Here is a 25,868-nt window from a genome sequence, read left to right as displayed (position 1 = left end):
ACGTAGAGAGCTGGTTGTAATCTTGTTTGAAAGGACATGAAATAAGCTTTCCAAGGGTGTTTCACATCACTATATTTAGAATAAAATCTTTTCAAGGTCATCCACTCTGACCTTTGGACCTTGAACTTTAAGATGCATATCTGCGATTTCCTTGGAACTGAAATATATTGTTAACACAAGGTTACACTATAACATAACCAAATTTGAAGTTGGGACGTTTATGGAATATAAAGAAAAAAAATTTAATTAGTATGTGTATTTTTTCAGCCGGTCATTTCTAGTGGGAGTTTGCAACACTGCACTCTTGCATTGCAGACTTTCTAATCTGCAATACTTCTGCAACTAGAAAGTGAAGAATGTGTGCAGCAGTGTTGTTTGAAACAAGTGTGGTAGAATGTTGAATAGATAGTGTGTTTAGTGTGACAGTTCTAATTTGAGCTGACTTTTTTAAGAAAGATATCTTGATCACCAGCATCATGGCATCATCCAGATTAGAAAACCTTGAAGATTTGAGATCCGTGGAAAGCTTGATAGTCCACATTTTGAAATTAATAAGTATCACCTGGAAAATAACACCAAAGCAGGAAGAAACAGTGGATATCCACAGACAGATCAACATTTGAAACATCAATGAAGTCTGCAGAATTCATAGAAATTCTAGTTGAAAAAATGTGCACCTGATCGGAAATTCTTTCATACGAAAAAGTTTAATTTCTCAAGCATTTAAACGAAACAGTTCTTGATAGGCACTACATTGTACTTCATGATATTGCAGAAAATTACTCCTGTGTGTTGCAAGATGCCTTGCAAGGATTTCACTGGAACAATGGTCAAGCAACAACAATACATCCATTCACTATTTATTATGGAAATCCCAATACTTCGACAATCATAACTGAAATTTTGCCATATCAGATAGCATGATAAAGCATTGCAGGATTTAAATGATGATGATAATATAAATGAAACAGACGTAAATAAGAATTGGGAGCACATACGTAATGCAATAGAATCAGCAGCTAAAGAAAGTATAGGATACCATAAACCGAGAAAAAGTAAGCCATGGTTTGATAATGAATGTCATAATCTAATAGAAATAAGAAATCAGGCTAGACTTAGGTGGTTAAATAACTGATGATACAAATCTAAACAATTATAATAGAATAAAGCGAGAAGTTAACTGCATGTTTAGAAGTAAAAAAAGAGATTACTTGAAAAGCAAAATTAACGAAATTGAAACAAACAGCAAAAATAAAAATATCAGAGACTTATATAAAGGTGTAAATGAGTTTAGAAAGGGGTGGCAACCTAAAGTAAACTTGATAAAAGATAAAGACGGTGATTTTCTAGCTGACCCAAGTGATATTCTAAATAGATGGAAGAACTACTTTAATGACCTTTTAAATGTCCATGTAGGAGATAAATCAGAAGTAAATGAAGCCCACACAGCAGAACCTTTAGTTCCAGAACCTAACTTGACTGAAGTTAAAGATGCTATTAAAAGGCTAAAGAATAACAAAGCACCTGGCATTGATTTAATACCAGCTGAGTTAATTAAATATGGTGGAAATTCATTAATATGTCAAATCCATGAATTCATTTGTTTAATATGGAATAAAGAAGAAATCCCTCAACAGTGGAAAGAATCCATAATTGTTCCTGTGTTTAAAAAAGGTGATAAAATGAACTGCAATAATTACCGTGGAATTTCTCTACTCTCAACAACATATAAAATATTATCCAACATTCTTTTAACAAGACTAACCCCATATGCTAATGAAATTATAGGTGATTATCAATGTGGATTTAAACGTAACAGATCAACTACAGATCAAATTTTTCACATCAGACAGACACTTGAAAAAAAGTGGGAATATAATCAAAATGTCCATCAGCTATTCATTGATTTCAAAAAAGCATATGATTCGGTCAAGAGAGATAAATTATATAATATATTAGTAGAGTTTGGAATACCTAAGAAGCTTGTTAGTATGATAAAAATATGCACCATTGAAACAGAAAGTAAAATTCGTGGGGGGTAATAATATGTCTGACAAATTTACAATTCATGATGGGTTAAAACAAGGAGATGCATTATCTCCATTGCTCTTTAATTTTGCCTTAAAATATGCTGTTAGGAAGGTAAAAGAAACTAAAGAAGGACTAAAATTAAACGGTGTGACTCAGTTTTTAGCATATGCAGATGATGTAGACTTACTGGGGGATGATGTGAATACAATTAAGAATAATGCTAAAATATTTTTCAAAACTGCTAAAGAGATAGGTTTGGAAGTTAACAAAGAGAAAACTAAATATATGCTTACAGGACGAAACCAAGTGTTAGGTAATAATCAAAATCTAATTATTGATAACAACTCGTTTGAACCAGTTTCCAAATTCAAATACTTAGGAGTAATATTAACAAATGAAAATTATATTAAAGAGGAAATAAAAAGTAGGCTTAATTCAGGAAATGCATGTTACTTCTCTCTTCATAAACTTTTGTCTTCTCGTTTGATATCTAAGAAACTAAAAGTTAAAATATACAAAACAGTAATTTTGCCTGTAGTATTATATGGATTATAACTCCATTAAGCCTTGTTTCCATGATTATGAAAAAACTAAATATGCTGACCAAGGCAGTAATTTATTTTATTAAAAACATAAACTAACGTAACGTTTCAACCTTCTAGCAAGGTCTTCTTCAGACTCTGTATCAAGTACAAAAGTAACCAGATACAACAAGAAGGGTAATATATATACACACAAACATTACTCCCTCCAGACTATTTAGAAAGTTGTTTGGAACTTTCTAGCAGATGACTTTCACTTTCCTACTTTACTTTCACCTAAAAGGCTAAACACAATTACTTCCATATAGAATGTGGTTGGACTTTTTAATCTCACGCTCTTTTCCCTTCATTTTTCTTCCTTCTCCTCTCCTCTTTTTCTCTTGTCCTTTCCACTCTTTCCAACATCTTCTTCCATTCTTTGTTTAACTTCAGTCCCCCATTCCAGTTCATTGTGTCTTCTTCGCCTTTCTTCTCTATTTCCTTGGCTTCCTTCCATTTTCTCACTAGCATTCTCTTCTCCCTTCCTATCTGCTTAGCCTCATCCCACTCTATGTCATGTCCTGTTTCTCTCGTGTGTTTAAATATTGCATTTCTCTCTCTCTTAAGTCGTACATCATCCCTATGTTGTTTCAACTTGTCTTTCAGCCTTTTTTTCGTTTCTCCTATGTACACACTCTGACATTCTTTACATTTTACTTCGTAGATAATCCCTTCTTGTGAAAAAGAAGGCAAAATAAATAGCCTATGGAAACAGCTGGAAAAGAATGGCTATGAGAAGCAGGATAGACTGGACATAAACAGAAGAAGTAAGAAAACGGGTAGGGGAGAATTGGAAGAGAAAGAAAAAGAGGAGAGAAGGTTTGGAATAAGGAGTATGGGGAAGACCACAGAAAAGATATGCAAAGTGCTTAGGAAAGCAGGAATTAAAACTTACAGGAAGGGAGGGAGAAGCATCTTAGGAATAGCGAGGAATGCTAACAAGAAAAAGGAAAACAAAGAAGAGGAAGAAGAAGGGATTATCTACGAAGTAAAATGTAAAGAATGTCAGAGTGTGTACATAGGAGAAACGAAAAAAAGGCTGAAAGACAGGTTGAAACAACATAGGGATGATGTAAGACTTAAGAGAGAGAAATGCAATATTTAAACACACGAAACAGGACATGACATAGAGTGGGATGAGGCTAAGCAGATAGGAAGGGAGAAGAGAATGCTAGTGAGAAAATGGAAGGAAGCCAAGGAAATAGAGAAGAAAGGCGAAGAAGACACAATGAACTGGAATGGGGGACTGAAGTTAAACAAAGAATGGAAGAAGATGTTGGAAAGAGTGGAAAGGACAAGAGAAAAAGAGGAGAGGAGAAGGAAGAAAAATGAAGGGAAAAGAGCGTGAGATTAAAAAGTCCAACCACATTCTATATGGAAGTAATTGTGTTTAGCCTTTTAGGTGAAAGTAAAGTAGGAAAGTAAAAGTCATCTGCTAGAAAGTTCCAAACAACTTTCTAAATAGTCTGGAGGGAGTAATGTTTGTGTGTATATATATTACCCTTCTTGTTGTATCTGGTTACTTTTGTACTTGATACAGAGTCTGAAGAAGACCTTGCTAGAAGGTTGAAACGTTACGTTAGTTTATGTTTTTAATAAAATAAATTACTGCCTTGGTCAGCATATTTAGTTTTTTTATTATATGGATGTGAAACTTGGTCCCTTACATTGAAAGAGGAACATAAATTGAGAGTATTTGAAAATACGATCCTTAGGAAAATCTTTGGACCTAAAAGGGATGAGGAGACAGGTGAGTGGAGAAGGTTACATAATTTAGAACGACATAATTTGTATTCATGTCCAGATATTATTAGAATAATTAAATCAAGAAGACTTAGGTGGGCAGGCCATGTTGCACGAATGGGAGAGGAAAGAGGAATTTACAGGATTCTTGTTGGGAAACCTGATGGTAAGAGACCTGTAGGAAGGCCAAGACGAAGATGGAGGGACAACGTTGAGATGGACCTAAGGGAAATCGGTAGGGATGGAAAAGAGAACTTGCTCAAGATAGGGAAAGATGGAAGGCCTGTGTTGCTGCAGCCATGAACCTTCGGGTTTAAGAAGGCTAGGGAGTTAGTTAGTTAGTTATGATAAAGCATTAGTTCACTTACTCCAGAAAGTACCAGGTGGTTATAATTAAAGTGACGGTGTTCAGAGTGGTACAGCACGGGCTGTAATGAGAGTAGCAGTCTGAAACTTCGCAGATATGATAATGAAGCAATGCGCTCGCGAATTATGCAAAAAAAAAAAAAAAAAAAAAAAAAAAAAGTTCCAATTCTCGCCACCAGGGTAAAAAATGGCGCTGTAAGCAGTCAAAACGTGGAATTTTCCGTAACTCTGACGTCAAAGTCGGTGACATTGCCTAACCATTGTGTGAGCTCCCTGGTTGTTGTTGGTGACGCTTGTTGCTTTTTTTTCCTTTAGTGATGTGAATGTTCGCCGAACATTAAAAGTTTGATTTTTCCCGTGTAAAAAGCAATGGCTATTGCGAAGAAAGACCGTGCACTGCTAGTGAAGTTGTTTTACCAGAATGGGAGCAATAGTAACGCTGCACTGCGGAAATATCGCCAACAGAAAGGGCTGAGAAGAGGGCCCATGTCAATTAATGGGCTGAAGAAGATGATGAAGAAATTCGAGGAAACAGGTGAATTGGGTGTTGCACCAGGGAGAGGAAGGCGGCCCATCCCCGTGGAAGTTGTGGACAAAGTTGCTGTAGCTGTAGCTGACCGTGCAGCACATGCCTCAACTTCTGCAACCAGTGCTAGAGCTGTGGCACGTGAATTGTCACTCCCCTGGTCAACAGTTCGCAAGGTATTGCGGTGCATTTTACACTGGTATCCCTACAAGATTCAAATTGTGCACCAATTGAAACCCCAAGATATTCCACAACGCCGTGAGTTTGCCCATCGGTTTTTGGCACGCATGGAAGTGGATGACATGTGGCCGGGGAATATTCTGTGGACTGACGAGGCGCATTTTACTCTGGTCGGTACAGTGAATACTCAGAACTGTCGCATATGGGGTTCCACTCGTCCACATGTTGTGCAGGAACAACCATTGCACTCAGTTTACGTGACTGCATGGTGTGGGTTCACTAGCTCCTTCATTCTTGGTCCGTTTTTCTTTGAGGAGATGACACCTCGAGGGCCTGTTAGGTGTACAGTGACATCTGCACGTTATAGGGACCTCCTTGTGCAACACGTGATTCCAGCTTTGCAAGAACAGAACTGTGAACACACCACCATTTTCATGCAAGATGGGGCAACACCACATGTCACTCGCCACGTGAAAGATTTGCTGCGAGAAACCTTCACAAATGACCGCATCATCTCTAGGCAGTTTCCAGATGATTGGCCTTCCAGATCCCCCGACCTTAATCCATGTGACTTCTGGCTGTGGGGATATTTAAAAGATGTGTCTATCAGGGACATGTCCGGTCTCTGCCTGATCTGAAGGCTAGCATACAACGACATGTCGCTCAGATTTCACCAGACATGCTGCGAGCAACCGTCGACCATGCCGTGTTACGAACGCAGCATGTTGCTGAATTGGGAGGCCATATTGAACAGTTCTTGTAACCATAGTTCCTAATAAACATGCCAGAGCCATTGTTCTCATGTGTTTGATCTTTCCTGCCTTTTTCCTGTAACTATACCACGTTTTGACTGCTTACAGTGCCATTTTTTACCCTGGTGGCGAGAATTGGAACTATTTTTTTTTTTTGCATAATTCGCGAGCGCATTGCTTCATTATCATATCTATGAAGTTTCAGACTGCTACTCTCATTACAGCCCGTGCTGTACCACTCTGATCACCGTCACTTTAATTATAACCACCTTGTACTTATTACATTTTTGAAGGATACATTTTGTTCTGACAACCTAGTCAAGATATTTTACTTTTCTGATGGAGCAGCAGCACACTACAAAAATCGCAAAAACTTCATCAATGTTGCCTACCATGAGGATGATTTTTCTATGTTGTGTGACCGATTTGTTACAGTTAATTCTATTCCAGGAATCAAAAAGGTTCATGCAGTTCTTCCTTTTACAAAAGATATCATACATATGAAACCTTATTCTGCATGTGATGAATTTATAGAACATTGTTTCATAATATTTTAAAATGCCTTAGAATTCACAGATATTACTGGATATTTTACTTGTGTATATAACAACTGGTGGCATAAAGTGTCTGAAGACACCAGTGATTTACAAATTAACTTTCTTCAACCTCACGGACCATCAGGATCATTTTTATGTTTCCATAAAAACTGGTTCAACTGGACATCTGTTAGGGCCCAACAAGCAATGTTCTAACAAAAGTGGATCCTTCCACTGCTACAAGAAGATTGTACACTTTAACAACGGACGAAAGCCATGTGTCATTTAGATTTCAAAAGTAGCATGTCAACAGTACCATTTTTGATCCTCCAGTGAAAAGATCCACCACAAGGTTGTCCATCATGAATGTGAATCTTATTTTGGTGTAAATAATTCCCTGGGCAGCAAGAAGCATATCCGGGTCCTCATGGACAGCCTCCACCTGCACCTTTTGAAGTCCTGGAAAGGAAATTAATAAAAATAAAGTTCTTATACTAACATGAAATTATTAAAATGAACTATATGATAGAAATTATAGCTTTCACTTAATCCATGTTCAATTAACTACCATCTATTAATTTACAAAATCTTAGTTAAAAGAGTTACATCCATTTCATTGTCGTCTAGCAAATGGGTGGGTTTTCCACTGGTCTACAGGCCTGTACCTTTATGTTTTGTAACTTCATAAGATCTAGTTGATGTCATCCATCCATTAATGCTTTCTTCTTCCTCATAAACAATTCTATCACGTGCCCCTTTTGCAGGCATTTTATTTCAACCCAGTGATGCAACTATTTTTTTTCTTTTTTACCTTCAGGAGAACTAATAAAAACTGCAACCTCTTTCTTTTGTAGTGACTAAACCTTATTAATATTGAAAGTTTCAGCACATTTCATGTGTAATCTTTTTTTCAAGATTTACATAAAGAATGTTAGTTACAAGAAATAATCAGTATTTTTTTTGTAGTAATATAAATTAATAAATACAATAAAACGTATAAAAATGAGCCATGGCGGTCATGCCAAAAGGGAAATCTGACCGGTACACAGAAGACATGGATTTGATTCCTGGGGTGAGTGATCTGAGGTCGAAGTTTTTGTGAATTTGACCCTGTATAAATTGGCTTTGGCATCCACCCAGGCTCTAATACATACATAGTGGGGCAATCGAGGGAGTAAAGGTAGCTGGAGAATGGTGCTGATCACATCACACTCAAAATGACAGACATCGTGAATGTGTGGGGTACTACATCCATAACTCCCTGTGGCCACGAGCAATGAGCATGGGTAACTTGAACTTTTACCTTTACAAAAAAGAGTGCAGTTTTTAAGTGTTTTATTAGTTTTATGAATGTGACCACATGGTATATCTGCAAATGTTTAAATAACCTCCAGGACAGCACAGTTTCACATGTTATTTCTAAAGCTTGTACTTGGATTTCTCACTTCTTCATATCCCCCATCCAGATTTCTGTGCCATACAATGCTACTCTTTACTTAAATCACTTTCTCAGCTCATTGGCAGAACTATTAATAGAACAACTTAAAAAGTGTCACTTGACAACTTCATTGGATAATTCTCTTTATTTCTTGAATTGTGCTGATTATCCAAACTAAAAAAAATTCATGTAATCTTAAAAAATTCAAACTACAAAATATGCAAGACTTACAATAACCTCAAAGAACTACCATGTTAAAACTTTTCAGCTATCAACAGTTTCTTACCACCTGTGCTGCTGCCCGAAAGGAAACTGAAACTCTATTCCCCAAAATGTGCCTTATATTTACGAACCTTCCAAAGTACTTGGCCTCTGTGCGCTATCCCTGCTCGACACTTCCTCAGATGGTTTTCGAGGCTCCACAGCTACGGTGGAATCACATTCCTCTGCAAGGTTCTCATTCAGCACATGCATCATGGTGGTTAAGTCTTCATGGCTGAGGGTTATCTAAATGTAAATAGAAAAATACTTGCTCTTATCTATGGTGTATACACTTTAGGGATGGAACAACATGAAGTTTTAAGTACTGTGTTGTATATGGCCTGTCAAGGGATAACTCAACATTTTGCTAAATGTGCCTGTCCCCAGACTTCCACCAATAGAATTTTGGTAAGAGATATATATATAGTGTGGTAGGGGAAGAGGAGAGGACAGTTTTTATAGAGAGTTGGGGGAGATAGTTTGTGATAGGCAGCTGCGATGAATAGTTTTGTTATAGACGGTTGCGATAGACAGTTTAGTGATGGACAAGGCAAAAACGATTGGAGTTTAGTAAACATATGTACGCATGCATGTGTGTGTGTGGGGGGGGGGGGAGGTTAAGTGTGCAACAGCCCTAGGCAAGACAATGCCACAGGCCAATACACCAGGTATGCGTTTCCAGGGGTCACATATGGTCCAATAAATCAATTAAATAATCAAAAAGGGTTTCGACTAGTGTGTTCTTTTGGCGGTGCTAATTAGGATGGTCAGTCAACCAGGGCTGTCCTAATTAACATCATTCAGCATATACATAAAATATTCTAATTACAAATTTTCCATGAGGAACCTAACAGTTCATTCTCCTCCTTAATTGATCTATGTAAAGAGGTAACTAATACCTTGTGATTTTGATAAATAAATTGCATATTTAGACATTTTATCCACTGAGAACGCAAATGAATCATGTCCACTTTGAGAGTCTTGACATGAGCGGTTTTTAAAGTTTAAACAGAATATTTACGGCTTCTGAATTGTAGAGATTAATAACTAAGAAACCTCTGAAATTATCCATATTGGTTGAATGCAGGTATAAGATGACAGCATAGATAAACCAATTGTATCGTAAATGGGCTACAGAAAAAATATCATCATCTTTTTTTCCTTTTATTAAGGTTGAGCCAATACCAGTTTGAATCGATGTTGGTACAAGTGCTGACACTTTTACTGAGACTCATATGAATACCGAAACTTAAAAATGCTAACAATTCAAACCAGTTCAGAGTATTTATACATTTTAATACATAATTTTGCCATAGGAACCATTTTCCATTAATATATTCATAATATCACGATAATCATTTGATCACAAAATCAATTTCTCCCCAACAAGGTTGCTGCAAAAATAATGACAATGATGCATTTTGCATAATTTCCAGGATATTCAGACTTCACAAAAATGCCATGCGACATTTTTGCAGACTCCACGAAACATCCAGAATTGGGAAAATATCAGCCAGTATAAACCGATACTGATACATTGCTATCAGCATCATCTCAGCCCTAATTCTCAGTGGATGATTTACTTTACAAATCCACGATATATGAATTTCACTTTTATATTTTTTTTTTTTAAAAAAATGGCAGAATCTTACAATAAATTGACGATTTGTCATAAACCCTACTTCTGCATTTCCAGTAATTCTCCAGCAGAAGTATTTTAACCAGCAAATACTGAACTGTTGGTGGAAAAGAAAACTGCTCCTCTTCTCCTTTAAGAACACTACACTGGGAAACAAAACATTCTCCTCACCTGAATAGAAGCAAGATGGCCGGAGACATCGAGCTCTGGGTTGTCCTTGTACCAGCCAACAGACAAGTTTCGCTTCACTTCCAGCCCAAAGCTGATTGGTTGGAGTATTAGACACCCTGCCTCTATGGCTATGGTTTCTGGGTTAATGATACCTCTGAAAAAAAATAAAGACTTCTGTCTTGTTATACAAAATAACTTAACAAGTACTGGTATTATCCATCAAGGTTTCAATCAGGACACGTAACAATAATTCCAAAATTTCATGTGTAAAAAAATAGGGTAATGGATTTTTTTAAAAACAGCCACCCTGATGGTGTAGTGTTAGCGTGCGTTACAGACTGGTAATCAAGGAAACTGTCCCGATTAGGCTATATGACAATAAAGTGAACTTAAAACGAAAAGAAGATTATTTTAAAAGGCAAACATCTTGCTGAACACAATCTGAACTTTAGCTAAAGTCACAAAAATATGGGGCTGGCCCCATAGAGTAAGAACGAAAATGTGGACACGTTTAAAACCTCAAGAGACTTAAAATCACGATTCCACAGACATTCACACAGCACAGAAACACAAACAATGGGGCTGTAAATATTACTTTTGTATTTTTGTTACTTTTCTGCCACTTTTGGCTAATCGCAATGATGAAGATGAGTGATGATTAGTTGAAATTGATGAAGGGGCACTAAGAAAGAACACTCATGCCTAGACTGAAACTTGGACTTGAAAACTTTGGTGGTAAGATCAAAAACATGCTCAGTCACTTACTCCTCCATTATGCACATGGGTTATAGGTGTCCCCCATCGATATTCAGTGCGAGATTGCAACACTACGAACTACACTGCACATGGATACTTTTGTGTAGCTGATCATTCTTTCTTTATCTTTGTTCTAAGCTGTGCTGTGTTGTTCTGTTGCACTTCTAAGTCACTTAATATTATAAAGTTAACATCAGTTGCATGCTTCGGGGACTAAATATGGAACAGGAAAAATATCGAAGTGAAAAAGACAGAGCACACAGCAGTTATCAAATGTTATATGGAAGTGACTTAGTGAGGAATGGGAGGACATGTAGGTATGTGTTTGTGACAAAGTGAACATGAAAAACGACAATGTGACCAAAGTGAACATGACACTGCTTCAGTCGTTACATATTTAGGCACGTGGCTGACGACTGCCTCCGAAGCATGAGACTGACGTTAACTTTACAATATTAAGTCATTTAGAAATCACATCTGATCTTAGAAGAAAGGCAAAGAAAGGATGGCCAGTATAATTCATTATATATTTCATACCTTAAAGATAGTTGAAGTATTGGGGGACAGGTGTACACCACGTGTTAAAAAAAATGAAGCGTCTAATGCAGGGTTAAACAGCTAAGTATGTATGAAAGTTTGGAGTAAGAATAGGGGTGCGTATGGAGACTTCAGTAAGTGTCCAGCCCAGAAAGGTAAAACTCACCTTGACATGCTCATTTTCTGAAGATCCAGTTGCATTTCATCAATTACAGCAGGAAAGCCCAGTTCGTTGGTAGCACTCAAGGTCTTGAGAGTATTTTTTATGGTAAGTATACCAAAATCTAAAATCACAGCATTAGTACTTTTCGAACATTCAGGAACAACTATTATTGGAGCCTGCAAGTAAAAGGAATGAGTGTCACTCATCAGGCTACAGCAGTGTGATTGAAATGAGCAAAACACTTACAAAATTACAATATTTATAGTATTTTCTCTGAACTGAAATATGTTGTCTACGAACGTACTTAAATACATTGACCATTCGTAAAACTACACAATCACAAGAAAGCAGATTATCACTTTGAATTGATACACTTGCTGATTTCAAAATCAATGCTGGAATATTACAGTAATAATAGATCTTAATACAGGAAGTACTGCAGTGGAACCATGACAAAGCTATCTACCAACAGATTGCTCAAAAATATTCACATTCACCAAATAGAAATCACAATATTCAAAGATCTGCCATTCCAGCCCAAAATCAATTTTAAAGTACAACATGTATTTTCTAAGATTTTTGGACTCTGGACCAAGGCCTGGTGCCTTAGACCGGACAGCCACGGTGCGGGACTGCCCCAGAATTTACATTTCACTTCTTGTATCAATGCTTATACTCTTACAGATTCCCAAAGACACCGATACAGACACTTGAAAATTGCAACGATTTAAATTAGTTAAGAATATTTATGCATATTAATATACAAGTATTCCACTGGACCTGTACCATATCAAATTACCAGAGCGCTGCTTATATGACAATCATTTAATAACAAAATCTCTTTCTCTTACATTTTGCATACTTTCCCTCACCATCTAATATCGAGGGCACCCTTGAAAGTATCAGTACTGGCATTAGTGATAAATAACTGATACTTTCAGGCAGCGGAGATGACATTTTTTAAGAAGTATATTGGGGAAGACTCGAAGAGATAGAATAAGGAATGAGGAGATCCGACAGACATTGGGGGTGGTGAAGCTTCAGGACAGGATAGATCAGGCACAGATGAGATGGTTTGGACATATGAAGAGGATGGATGCAGAAAGACTGCCAGTAAGAGTTTACAATGCACAAGGAGTGGGAATAAGGCCAAGTGAGAGACCAAGATGTCTGTGGAAAGAGCAGATAGTGGAGAGTGTTAGGAGAAGAGGACAAGATTGGAACACCATGGAAAGAGAGGAGTGGTGGAAGACCCAGCCAGAAGTAGGAAACGGCAAAGGATGATGATGACTTTCTGATAATCATACCACTATAATCAATATTATCGGTCATACTTTTTTGTACTCTCTTCAGGTCTTAAAGGTACAGATGCAAGACTACCCTTACCTTCAGCTCCACATCCAGTGACACACGAACAGCCTTTGCATAAGCCTCCTGCATGTTCTGTCTTGCAGCCTCCGCAGCTGCGGCTGAAGCCTCCATCACTACTTCCATTGCACTTTGGAAATTATACACAAAGTTCTGAAGTGAGGATAAAATTATTAGGTTACCTAAATGAAATTTTCACATAAATATAAAAAAAAGTCAAATGTTCAAGATACATGTTACAAGAACAAAATGCAAAGAAGACGCATGTAGATGGAATTTATGAAGGGACGCTCACTAAGAAACGCATACACTCAGCCCGATCTCAAACCCAAAACCTTTGGCAGAGATATTGTATCATCCATTCAACATGAGGAGGTTAACACCAGGATTAAATTGTGATTATCCATGTGACACTATGAGAAAAATGTTGGCAACACTGTATGGCCGGAGATAAGGTATACCAAAATGCAGAACGTGCACTGTTTTAAACTTGCTTGCAAGTTCCAACGAGGATGGTGGCAGTGGCCACTGAAATTAAACGAAAAAAAAAAAAAAACAGCTTCGTGGATAAAAGTGAGTACTAGTTTCTCCGTATTTATATACTACCGCGTCTCTCTTTTCTCAATTATGAGGTGCACTGTTTTATTTAAGTGTGTAAGTACGATGTAATGAAAAATGTTAACTGTATCAACATAACATCTAAATCAACACCTGTATATACAACAGGTATTGTACACACAACATTTGACCGTAAACAGAAGAGTCAGCATACATGTTATAAGTATCACCAGTCAAACACCAAATATTTTCCAAACTGACCCTGCAAGTGAGTAGTTCCTTTGTGATTCCTACAGTGTGTGGCACTGCTTTGTCTTGCTGAAACTCTTGCTCGAACAAGTTCTGTAGATGTTTCCAGTAGACCCACCAGAATGGCCAATTCTGTATGAGCAGAAATAATGCTCGACAACAACAAATACTTAAGGCCACTGATGATTGCCTTTCACTATAGCTGTTCTATGTAAGAAGCAATGCGACACTGTAGCTGGACTTCCTCGCTTCCCACACAATACTAGCAATGAACAGCGTTGCCAACTTTTGCTATACTTTTTTCTCATACTGTATAAAAGGAAGCTATGTCTTCAGCAGCAAGGCAGAACTCTGGGCTTCATAGTTTAACAATTCCAAATTTCATGAATAAAATATTAAGCATGACACAATCTTTAACTCCTTGCTTTAAATATATGTGAAATCACAAAAGGTCTGTGGTACATGTCAGGTCTCAAGAGATTGGAAACATTTATTTTGCAGTTTAAATTAAACAGTTTTAACATTTACATGTATAAAAAATATTCTTCCCTGTTAGTGTATCACTTACCAGAACATTAGTTACAAACTGGTTGAGGAAAACCATCCGCACACAAGCCATCTTCACCTGGACTGCAAGATCTACAGCCTCTGGGTCTGTGGACTGTTCCGTGTCATACATCACTATATTTGCTGACAGTGCTTCATTGCCGATAAATGACATCACCTGTGAATAATTACAAGGATGTTGTTGGAAAATGAAAATCAAACACTGATAACATATAAATTCTGATTAGTCAATGCCTCAAGTGGAGGGCGGGGGGGATGCAGATCCCCAAGCTAGAAAATTTTCACAAAGCATTCCCTCAGTTATCTCACTGACACCATGTTAAACCATAGAAGAATCCCTACAGCTAATCCCAAAGCTCGACCAGCTAACATTTTCCACTTCAGGTGCTGGATTAGTGATATGACAAAACAGGAAATATACTGATTTCAAAATACCAATGACAAAATCCACATACATACATGTGAAAGGAAAAGAACAGAGCTTAAAAATGACTTTTCTTGGGATTTCCTCACAGAACAGTACAACACTGCATTGCATTATATATTTTTGTGGGCCCTGCAAAATACAATTGAGACTGCTTTATACGTAACTCAGTTCTGCATAATTCTGTCTAATACGTAAATGACTGTAGGTCCCAGCAAAATATAATTTAAAAACATGTTAATTAAACCTTATTTGTATGCAATGCATTTACACATAATTATGTGTTACACGTACTGATTTTCATAAAATACTGTTGATTTGTACGTAACCAAGCTACAACAATGTCACAGAACTATACATCCTTGATGTTACAAAAGCACAAATATGAAACTGGATAAGCGGACATGGCGGCGGTCGGTCTCGAGTTGCGAGAAAGACGAGTGCAATGTGTCACAGAAAAGATAAGAAGAGGTGGAATGAAATCAGAGGAGAAAGATTTGCCACAGTTGTTCAGAAGACAATACCAATTTTATTTTGTATGTAATCGTGATATGAAAGCGCACACGTTAAAAAGATGCCGATAGTTGAGGTTTGCTGTGTCCCATAATAAAAACAGAACAGCGGTTTCTTCAGTGAAAGTTTTCATTTGCTACTGGTCGGGTTGTAACTCAAAATAGATGCAATTACAGTATCTTAATAATGATATGACATGTTATCTAAATATGATTTGCAAGTAATTCTCAGTTTTCATATTATTTTCTCTTCACCTTGACATACGTATAACTCAGGTTCGACTGTACATAACTCTTGAGAAAAGCATCAGTGAAAAAATTCTAACCGATACTGTTTGACACCAATACCACTACATCAGCATCACTATCAACTCAGCTAACAAACTAAAGTAAATGCCACAATTCAGGACAATATGGAACCACAATCAGAAAATAATCTTAATCCATAATGTTGTGGTGGAGCTGTGAGGCAGTGGTCCCTATCCCTTATATGAAAAATGTTCATTCATTAAAATCACAATGACAATACTAAACATTTCCTGACTTTTCCAGGCTGTATGCATCACTGTTAAGTGCAGTAACTGCAGGGTGTCCCAAAACTTACGCACCATAGGCAAAAATGTTGATGCTGAAGCAAGTGCATACCTTGAAGCATGGTTTCCAGAGTGATAAGATTGATCAACGATGATCTGTGGAATGGCTTCAACTTCACATAATTAGATTGAACAGAAAGAAAGTCATGTGATGTCCTCGTTCAAAGGCTAGAATCACAATGGCATCAATGGCAGCTCCTGATATCTTTGAATGTGTGTGGAATGACTACATATCTGCATGCAACAGGACAGCAAGCACATTGAACATATGTGAGTGCTGGAAGATTCCCATTAGTTCTTGTCAAAATAAATTCCATGACTTTCCAGGCATTTTTGGTTATTCTAACTCTATTTTCAATGTTTTTTGGTGAAAGTATGAAACCCAAGAAACAGCATACATTTACGGGTTTATTTCTAATTATGAACACCTGTTGCATCAAATTTTGTGCCAACCTCCACAGCCGAGTGGTTAGCAAATTGTGCTACAATGCCAGAGCTCCCAGGTTCAAATCCCAACCTGGGTATGGGAGTTCTTTGCAATTGTTTTGTCATAAATTTCACCATATCATTACTAATCTTCATATTTTACATGCTTCTCTGCAACTTTTGGCCCATCGCAAAGATATATCAAATTTGAATTTACAACTATATGAATAATCCATGTTCACTCTAAGTACAAAACCATATTTAATATTTCCACACATTTTCAGGATCTTTTTTGGTCATTTATCTACAGTGGAACTCTTATTTTATGAACTTCCATTTTATATATTTTGTGCATGATACATTTAATTTCCACCCAAATATAACAAAATATTAGAAATATTTCCCAGATTTTATATTGTCCTGCACTTTAAGAACAAAGCCAAGATTCTGCAACATATCTCTGACTTTTCAAGGTCTAAAATATCCAAATCACTGAGAACCCTGTGCTATTTAATACATTTAATATATGGTGAATCAGTTTTGGAACACCCTGTAGTAGATTTTCACATGTGCACTGACCTTCTTAAATTTTGTGGTTGGGTTTGGATCAGTCATATTGAGGCCCATGAGAACAGCCATAACCTGGGTCTCTGCTTTCTTCATGACAACCCCAGCATCTAAACCCACAACTTCCATCTTTGCAACATTTCTCTGTGGGGAGGCTAACGTTAAGGCAATGGAATCCAGATGAGCTTGGATCTTCATATCTATGACCTCCTTTTCCTTCTTTCGGATTGACTTTCTTACTGGGAATGTAGAAAAACAGGCGTTACTTAGAGTACTACAATTCAAAATCATGTACATCAATCTAAATTATATACCGTATTTACTCGTGTATAATGCGCACTTCTTTCCAAAATTTTTGTCACCAAAAACTGTGATGCGTATTATGCACAGAATAATTTAGAAAGCCAACATTAAAACCACGCATGTTTCCACTATGCCACTGCATACATATACAGCAACAAGCTCAAATAAAAATTACCAGGTTGCATTTCTTTAGTAATATCTTTTTAAAAAAACTATAAAAATGAAATGGCCATTTCCCATGATTTTTCGCTTTGTAACAGAATGTTTTGCAACACTGGGAAAAGTGCGCCGTTCTGGCAGAATTCAAGCATGCACCTCCTGTTGCTCTTGATCAGCAAAGCAACAGCTTTACAACCTACAACTAAGAAAGCCATTTCTTGAACCTGAATTGTACTGTGCATTATATACGAGATAGAAGTGTTTGTTGCTTTTACCCATCAAAAACCAGGGTGCGCATTATACACACATGTACATTATATATGCGTAAATACAGTATTACAGTGTATTTAAAAAACAAGCACTTCTGAAATTTTAAATTACAGGTTATAAAGAAAAGTATTTCTAAATTCTAGAGTATAAATATTTTAAGCATTTGGTTCCTGAATGTTTTCAGTTCATCAACCCATCAATGGTCTCCCTAATGACATAGTGGTTCGGGTCCCACCTTAACTGTAGGTCCAGTCCTGATTAGTCTTATCTGTGCATAAAGTTGACGTAAAACAGCAACTCAAGCCGTCACTGTTCAGCAGCATACTTATCACACCAGACTTTTTTCATGGTGCAGTAGGAAAATGCATAGTTGCATTTACATTAGACCACTTAGTGATGCTTGACACATATCACTTGAAAAATTACCAATCAGTATCAATCTTTCATGCATCATTTGTCACTTTGATCTGAAAGTGTACTTGGTTAAATTAGATTAACTATAATATAAAATATGAAACTTTGTATTAAAAGTATGCATTTCAAGTAATACACTACCACGTAAAAACAAACTGCTTTCCAAAAGAATTTTCTCAAAATTTCGAAAATTCTCAATATTCAACTACTTTTCAATTTTCTACAATGTCATCAATAATGTGTTATTTTTTAAAGCCTGGCTTACACTTTGTGCCAGTACACTGGTATCTAATAAGGAAATATCTATGCTGTGACCAGGACTTGAACCCAGAACCTTCAGCAAGAGGTGACATTTTTCCAAATCCAAGGCAGCTGAAGGAATATACAGTGGATTTTACAAATTCCCAAATTATGCATTCAATCTTGATGGTCCCAGCATAGCAAAATGTTAAAAAATTTACCTTGATTTCACATTTTACAGCTATTAAGTAGTTTTTTTCAGATTGGTCCTCTGAAAAAAATTAAAATCAAAGTTCCACTGTATTATTATCTAAGATTAACAATACAAATTAACCTGTGAAGCTGAACAAATATGAAAGCAATGAACTAAACCACAAAAAACACATACCAGGTTTCTGTTGTTGCAAAGCTGTTGGTTCTTCAATGATAGCCTGAAGCTTGACAGCTTCCGGAACCTTCACCGTTGTCTCCCCTTCCTCCAAAATTTTGGTCAGCTGCGTCTGGAAGTCTTCGGAGAACTTGAGAAGAGCGAGCATGGCCTCCTGTTGAACCAACACGTTCAGCTCAGTGAAGTTGGCCCTTAACAGCTGAAGGACAGACCCATACCTTGTGTGCAGTTCTGGTGACTTCTTGTCTACCTGTGATAAAAACAAAATAAAAGGATGTAACTTAAGTAATTTCCTGAAAAGATTCTGATTCTGAATTTTAACAGTTTCCAATATACACAATTATTTAACAGGTACAGAATGCCATTCTCAGCACGGTAAAAATATAAATCCTGTAAAAACATTGTCTGCTTATTGTGGACAGAGAAGGAGATCTTGAAATAGAAATGCAGGTGCAACTTCCGATTGGGCAATGTCATTGCCGAGTTGTGAAAAGTGAGAGACATTGGCCGGGAGGAAGTCATGGCTGATCAGGGAGTTGCGTTTGGGGAAGCATGTAGAGAAGATGGTGCGGGGAGAGAGAGTGGCATTCTGGAAGTGAGGAGGTGCCAGGACAGGAGAGAGAAGGAATTAGGTAAGTGAGAGGGGTCTACTTCTGGTCCACATTCATTCGAGTCTGCATAGTCTGGGTATCATAATAAATATTGGTCAGAAAAAAAAGCGAGTGTATCTACTAATAATCCCCGTACTGCCAATAAGGCAGTTCAACAACATTATATATTTATAAGAAATAAAGTTATGAGATTTCAATTCATTGCAACAAAACAGAATTTGAAAAACACAGCTGTTATATTTTCCTTTACAGTACAACAGTATAGTGCATGTGACACTTTCAATCAATACGGTTTGATCTTAAGAAAAAGGCCACTATCAGCTAAGGTTGAGCAAACTATATCAAAGGCATTGTTCTTGGAATCTATCCTTTCAATCACCGGTAACAGCTGATATTTCTACATGGTCACGTATCTTGTAGATCGAGCATATAAAACACTGACCAACACTTTCGCAAGAGTACAAATATCCTGGAAATTGTGCAAACTAACATTTTTAATATTTCAGTGTCAATACTGTGTGCCAAAAGTCAGCTTAGTCACTAAATGACAGTCTTAATATTCACATTATCTCATAGATGGCTGTGAAATGTTGTCGAGAAATGAAATTAATGAATGAAAAAGCAAAAGAATGGAAAGTAAATATGAAAGAATGAAAAAGGAGAATGAAGGAAAAGAAGGATGAAAAAGAGTTTTGAGTTTTGGTTTTAAAGTCCAATTTATGCACAGGAAAGCTAATCGGGACTGGACCTACAGTTTAAAGTGGGATACGAACCACTTGTGCCTCCATCGGATATTGAACCCAGGACCCCTTGATTACAAGGTGATGACGTTACTACTGCGCCATCAAGGAATGAAAATTAAAGAAATAAAGAATGCAAAAAAGAAAGAAAATGGGGAAAAAGAAGAATGAAAGAGAAAGTACAAAAGAATGAAAAAGAAAGGGTGTGGGGGATGAAAATAGTGAAATAGAGAGAAAATTGTCTATAAATAAATATCTTTACCGCCTGATAGAGAACAGTGAAGAGGTACTCCTGTCTCCCGACAGACATCGGAGTACTGATGATGTTCAGGGTCTCCCCGTTGTTGTTCTGGTTCAAGGCAATCCCTCCTAGCCTCAAGTGGACATCCATGTTGTACGTCTGCTGCTTCACATCAATCTCCAAGGCCATCACGCGGAAATCCAGCAGCTGCACTGGTCCCGTAGGATTGGAACTGAAAACGAACACTTCCAGTTCTGAAAAAAAACAATAGATTCATGTCCCAATTGAGCAAGGAACAGAATTTTCTCACATCATATGAGGAAAGCTCTGTACTGATTTACACTATCTTCCTTCTTGCTACAGATATAAGGCTCTAGGGCATCCAACTTGCCATTTATTACATCTTTTACAAAAATAAAATCTATCATTTTTCTTCTCTTGCACAAGTAATATTCACTTTCAGCATGTGTATGTATATTCACCTCTAGCTTCATCAGGAGGATGGTCAAGTTTAAAAAAAATTAAAAACTAAAAACAAGTTGAAACATGGAAGATAAAAGGATAAAACCAATCAAGTAAAAACAAAGAAACTGTTGCCCTGTTCCAGAAAATAAGTTGTCAACCAGACATGCAGCAGTTATAATCTTGACTCTTGACAGCCAGGCAGCCATATTGGATAGGAGGACAGTCAGTTGCCAGCCAGAGCTGGAGTAGGAAGGAGTGCCAGGGCACTGCTTTGTCTTACCTTTTATCATCTTTTTACCTTTAAGCTTTTAAACTTACCTTCCAATGTCTTAATCTTTAATAAGCTTGAGAACTAAGGAAGAGAGATGAAAATACATGTACAGTCAACTCTCGATTCAACGACCTTTCACAGTTCCCGGGAAAAGAGTCGTTATTTCGAAGGGGTCGTTATTGGAATTTGCACCAATTTTCAGCTTAAACGGAGCTCAAACGGACACAAAGATGCCTAGGAGATGGTAATATCATTTATCCTGGTAATTAAACAACCTGTTATGCACAGGATGCATGTTGTGAGAAGGAAAATAGAACATGAAAAAGTTTTCACAAAAAAAGAATTTAAAATAATGTTACTTTCTTTCAATTGTGCACAGTCGTTGCTTTTCCAGGAAATTCTTACAATTCTAGTTCATGAGAAACCCGTTTGCACTGAGACCAATGGAAAGGAAAACAATCTCTCGCTTATTGCAAGCAAAACTCGAAGAATCTTGACACCAGTAAGACTGCTGCCAGCAAAAGTCGGGAGATAATCGGGCAGAATGAATGTTGGATTTTATAGGGGTCTACTGGAGCATTGTCTGTTACAAGATTAACTGGTAAGATTAGATCTCTCGGGAGAAACAACACAACCTCTTTAGGCACCAGACAAAAAAAAAAAAAATAAAGGCAGGGCTGTAATTTTCGTTCTGGTTCAGCTGTGTAAAATACATCGTAAAAAAAGTCACTTTTCTTTGCTTCAACCAACTTTCGGATTTGGAATTGAATTTCACTTTAAACTGTATATTTAGTCCCGATTAGCCCATCAACATAAAATGTGCTGAAAACAAGCTTTATGAAACTGCGCATTTTCACATATCAAAATGGTAGATCGTTATTTACTCTCACGTTAATCAGCGATTTAATGTTGGATTTAGGAGTATTCTCAATGTCAGACACCCACCCTTCCAATCGTTTTCCCCTTGAATATTGTATTTTTAATCGGTCTCGGCGACCATTCCTACATTGAATAATTTTTTCTTCCTTTTTCTTCTTCTTTCTTCACATGAATGGTTCTGAAGAAAAGCAAATTAAATTTACAGATTTGCTTATCAGAAGGGGCAGAACATGAAGTTATTTTAACTCTTGTTTTCCTTTCTGGAGATTGAATTTCCTTATCTTCAAATCAAAACAGCTTTGCGACATTCAAAACAATAACTTTTTCCTTCGTGCGCTGGATGAGTCATCTCTGTTATCGGCAAGCAAGAGCTTTGCAGACCATAGACAAAACACTGGTGCCAGCTGCATCGTAAAAACAAGGAGACCGGAAGTTCGAGCAACAGGTGGCGAAAGAGAAAAATCCCAGCATTTTAAAGATAAGGCAACTGTCGAAGATGGAACTTTTAACAGCAGTGTAAAGAAGAAAGAAATGACACTTGCTTTATGCTTTACCATGCAACAGACAATAATACGGGCAATATTTTCTATGCAGACAACAGCATATGGGGACCTGAATTCTGCAATTACCAACATTGCCGTGCACACCAGTGGCGGAGACTGACCTGGGGAAAGGGATGGAGGAGGGTCACTTTTTTTTTTTTTTACTTGTTCTATGGTTTTTGTTTGTTTTCAAGAATATATCCTATTCTACCCTCGCCTGTAATCAGCGCGTGTGCATACACGAGCAAGAAAATCGTGGCTGAAACAATCGACATCCCCCCCCCCCCCCCCGTTTGCTGACAGGAAAAGAGGGAGAAGTCAGTCAGCCAACGGAACACTTTTTTTGGCAGATATTACAACATCGACACAATTAGGAAAACGTATGAAGTGGGAAACGGGAGTTATGATGCACGTAATATCGAAGTAAACTTTTGTGGAAACCTGGATGACAACGCATTAAGCGGGTTGACGATCTTTAGTTCGCCTATGTGGTTTTGATTATCTCTAACAGTTTCGCTTTTTTATGAAGTGTTGCAGGGAACAAAGAACATGCTTTGAATGAAAGTGGTTACCGAAAGTTGTCGGCTACAAGGCCAAGAGTTGGCACTCACGGGAACCTGCTGAACTCTAGTCAGAGCTGGACAGATGGGCCAGACTTCCAGCCGCCACGCATCTGTATTTTCGAACATTCCTGCGATCTTATCTCTCGAGGTGGTGTATTTATCGATGAAAGAGCTTGACCTGCCATACACATTGGCAAAAACTGCAAGTTCAGCAGTCATTTTGGGCTGCTCCCCAGCGAGTTTTCAGCAGCTCTTAGGACAAGGAAACAAGTCAAGTCGATTTAAAATAACATCCAGGCACATTCGATCTTCTCTTCTCGCGTATCCAAGAGCAAGCCTGGCATGTTGGGTAGAGGCCGTCGGGTGCGAGGTAACATTGGTGCACTTGAGGTAGGGGAGGGCAGAGGTCAAGTGCTATTGGATATCACTCAAGCATGGTGTGGTGGTACATATTTTTAGTTCAGACCTAATTGTGAGTGGTAGAGCGCTCGTAAAGAGAATGAGTGGAGAAAAAAAATGCATTTTTCGGACGATTTCCTTCAATTCTTCAACTTTTTTTTCCAAATTTTTCTATTTTTTTCTAAATTTTTCACGGTTCCGGGAAAAGGGTCGTTACTTCAAGAGGGTCATTATACCCAGGGTCATAGAATCGAGAGTTGACTGTATGTGCCGACAGTGGATATTACTTATGTCAAAATGTCATGTGCTACCTACATTTTTCTTCTAATTTCTAGCATTAGCAATTTACACTTTTCCAGAATATTTGAGTACAAGCAACAGTATTTAAAACATTTGAAGGAGAAATAGAGAGATACCTTATGAACCATTTATATCAAGAAAGTGGGTCTACTTACCAACCTACAAGTAGAATGTATCTTGTGGCAAAGAAATAAAATGTAAACCAACATAGATGGTAAAGGTAAAGCTACTCCCTTCAAATTGAAGGCATGTGAGAAGAGGGATGTGGAGGTAGTGCCATACACATTGACGATATCACCCCATTTGTGTAGGTAATGTGATCAGCACCATGCTCCAACTGCCTTTATCCCCCACCCCCAGCCAGGAATGCAGCTGGGAAAATTCCAACCTGAAGTCACGTGACTTGGGAATCTAATCCAGATCTCCTGTGTCCTGCCGAATGGACCACCGAGTTCAGTTGAGTCGAGTTGGTGTTTTAAGTCCACATTATGCACAGTAAGGCTAAGTGGGACTTGACCTACAGCTTTAAGCGGAATAGGAACCACCATGTGCCTTCCCCGGTATTGAACCCGGGACCCCTTGATTACAAGGCGACGAAGATACCACAGCGGCATCAGGGAGGCAAATGGACCAGTGAGGCTTTAAACCAAATTAGTACACCACTCAAACATACACATGGATGAAGTGAAGAAGAACTCCTGAAGTAAATACTAAGAGAAAATGCTTGGAAAGGACATTACACTTCAACAAGTTGTCATTTTCTAAAACACAAGCACACAATAAAAGGTCGTTAACACACTCAAGATCTATAACTCTGCAATTAAGTTAGTGCAAATTGTGGATCAATGCCTTCCCCACCACTGCTTACCACTCATCTGAAATTCCAGAGTCAGGTGAACTGTTTGCATCATTGCAACTTCTCGATCCCTTTTGGAAACTGCCAAATGCTCATCAAGGTGTGACAACCCTACCATACTCTTCCTCTGCCCAATGGAGTCCTACAAACAAAAAAGTAGTGGTGAACCAATATGAAATTATTACTGATACTTATAAAGAGCTGCTATAATATTTACCAATAGAATAATCAATATTCTACCAATCCAACATAAAATTGCGAATGTTTCTTGAATCACCCCTGAAAGATGCAATGGATTATGAGTATTTAGACATTAACCTCACAAAACTAGGGTACATGAATTGTGACTTAAAAATAACAAAACTGAGAAATTTTGCACTAAATTGAATGTTAATTATAGAAATATAAGACTAAAGTGGGAATCATAGAACTGAAGACCTTCTGTAAACAAAAGCACGTGTACCTTAACAGTGTTGCCAACTTATGAAAATAAAATACCCCACATAGCCACAAGGTGCAAAGATATACCATTTGTCAAAGGACGCGGAATAAGCAGTGTTTCACTGATGACCTGTTGGAGTTAAATGTACGTATGTAAAAAATGAAAAATCAAAATGTACATCTTGCCTGGTGGCCGACTTTTGGACTTGCCATCTAAGTTTCCTGGTTCGAATCCCAGCATGGGTGTTATTTGTGAGGGTCCCTTCATCAATTTCATCTGACGATCACTCATCCTCATCGTAGGGATTAGCGAAAAATGGAAGAAAAGCTACGATAATTAACAAAAATCAAATACAAAATACAACTAATAACAAATGTGTGTGTTACAACGTGCTCGATCTAAATCTCAATGCCACAAGTTCCAGTATCCTCCAGATCAGTGGCGGCAAGGGATGAGGGGGGGGGGTTGCAGTTTTCGCCACTTTTGGCCCCGCAGTATGCTAAATCTTAATCTTATCTAAGAAGGGAAATGTGCTGTCAACTTCCCTCAGTGGTATATTAATCATCATCTCTCTTGATGTTAACAGGGCAGTGAAGATGAGGTGACTTGCAATGCAAGTGTAGCAGCAAATTGAAGATGTCAAATTTTTATGTCAAGTGGTACGTCCGACAAAAATCGCAAGCACCGGCCCTCGTGGCGGAGTGGTTAGCACATCATGTTATGATGCCAGGGGTCCTGGTTTCGAATCCCGGCATGGGCATGGACGTTTGCAAGTGTCTGTTCATCAATTTCATCATGTCATCACTCATCCCCATCTTCCCAAATTAGCCAAAAGTGAAAC

At 37.7% G+C, this 25,868-nt stretch overlaps 1 protein-coding gene across 2 annotated transcripts in view; it reads right to left on the bottom strand.

The window, feature by feature from the left end:
- The window catches only part of Vps13 (vacuolar protein sorting 13C), a 168,880-nt gene that overhangs the window by 102,025 nt on the left and 40,987 nt on the right, over positions 1-25,868 (bottom strand). For both annotated transcript variants that reach the window (XM_083110859.1, XM_083110860.1), the window contains exons 13-22: positions 24,598-24,727; positions 20,332-20,564; positions 18,719-18,968; positions 16,957-17,183; positions 14,424-14,579; positions 13,067-13,201; positions 11,684-11,856; positions 10,225-10,378; positions 8,507-8,660; positions 7,032-7,174 (exon numbers count right to left, since the gene is read on the bottom strand). In XM_083110859.1, coding sequence (XP_082966985.1) covers positions 7,032-7,174; positions 8,507-8,660; positions 10,225-10,378; positions 11,684-11,856; positions 13,067-13,201; positions 14,424-14,579; positions 16,957-17,183; positions 18,719-18,968; positions 20,332-20,564; positions 24,598-24,727 — 1,755 coding nt within the window. The remainder of the gene's footprint in view (positions 1-7,031; positions 7,175-8,506; positions 8,661-10,224; positions 10,379-11,683; positions 11,857-13,066; positions 13,202-14,423; positions 14,580-16,956; positions 17,184-18,718; positions 18,969-20,331; positions 20,565-24,597; positions 24,728-25,868) is intronic.

The sequence above is a fragment of the Lepisma saccharinum genome, chromosome 24 (genome assembly GCF_977018435.1).
Source record: "Lepisma saccharinum chromosome 24, izLepSacc3.1, whole genome shotgun sequence".
In the NCBI taxonomy this organism is placed as follows: domain Eukaryota; kingdom Metazoa; phylum Arthropoda; class Insecta; order Zygentoma; family Lepismatidae; genus Lepisma; species Lepisma saccharinum.
This window is presented reverse-complemented; position numbering and strand designations above follow the sequence as displayed.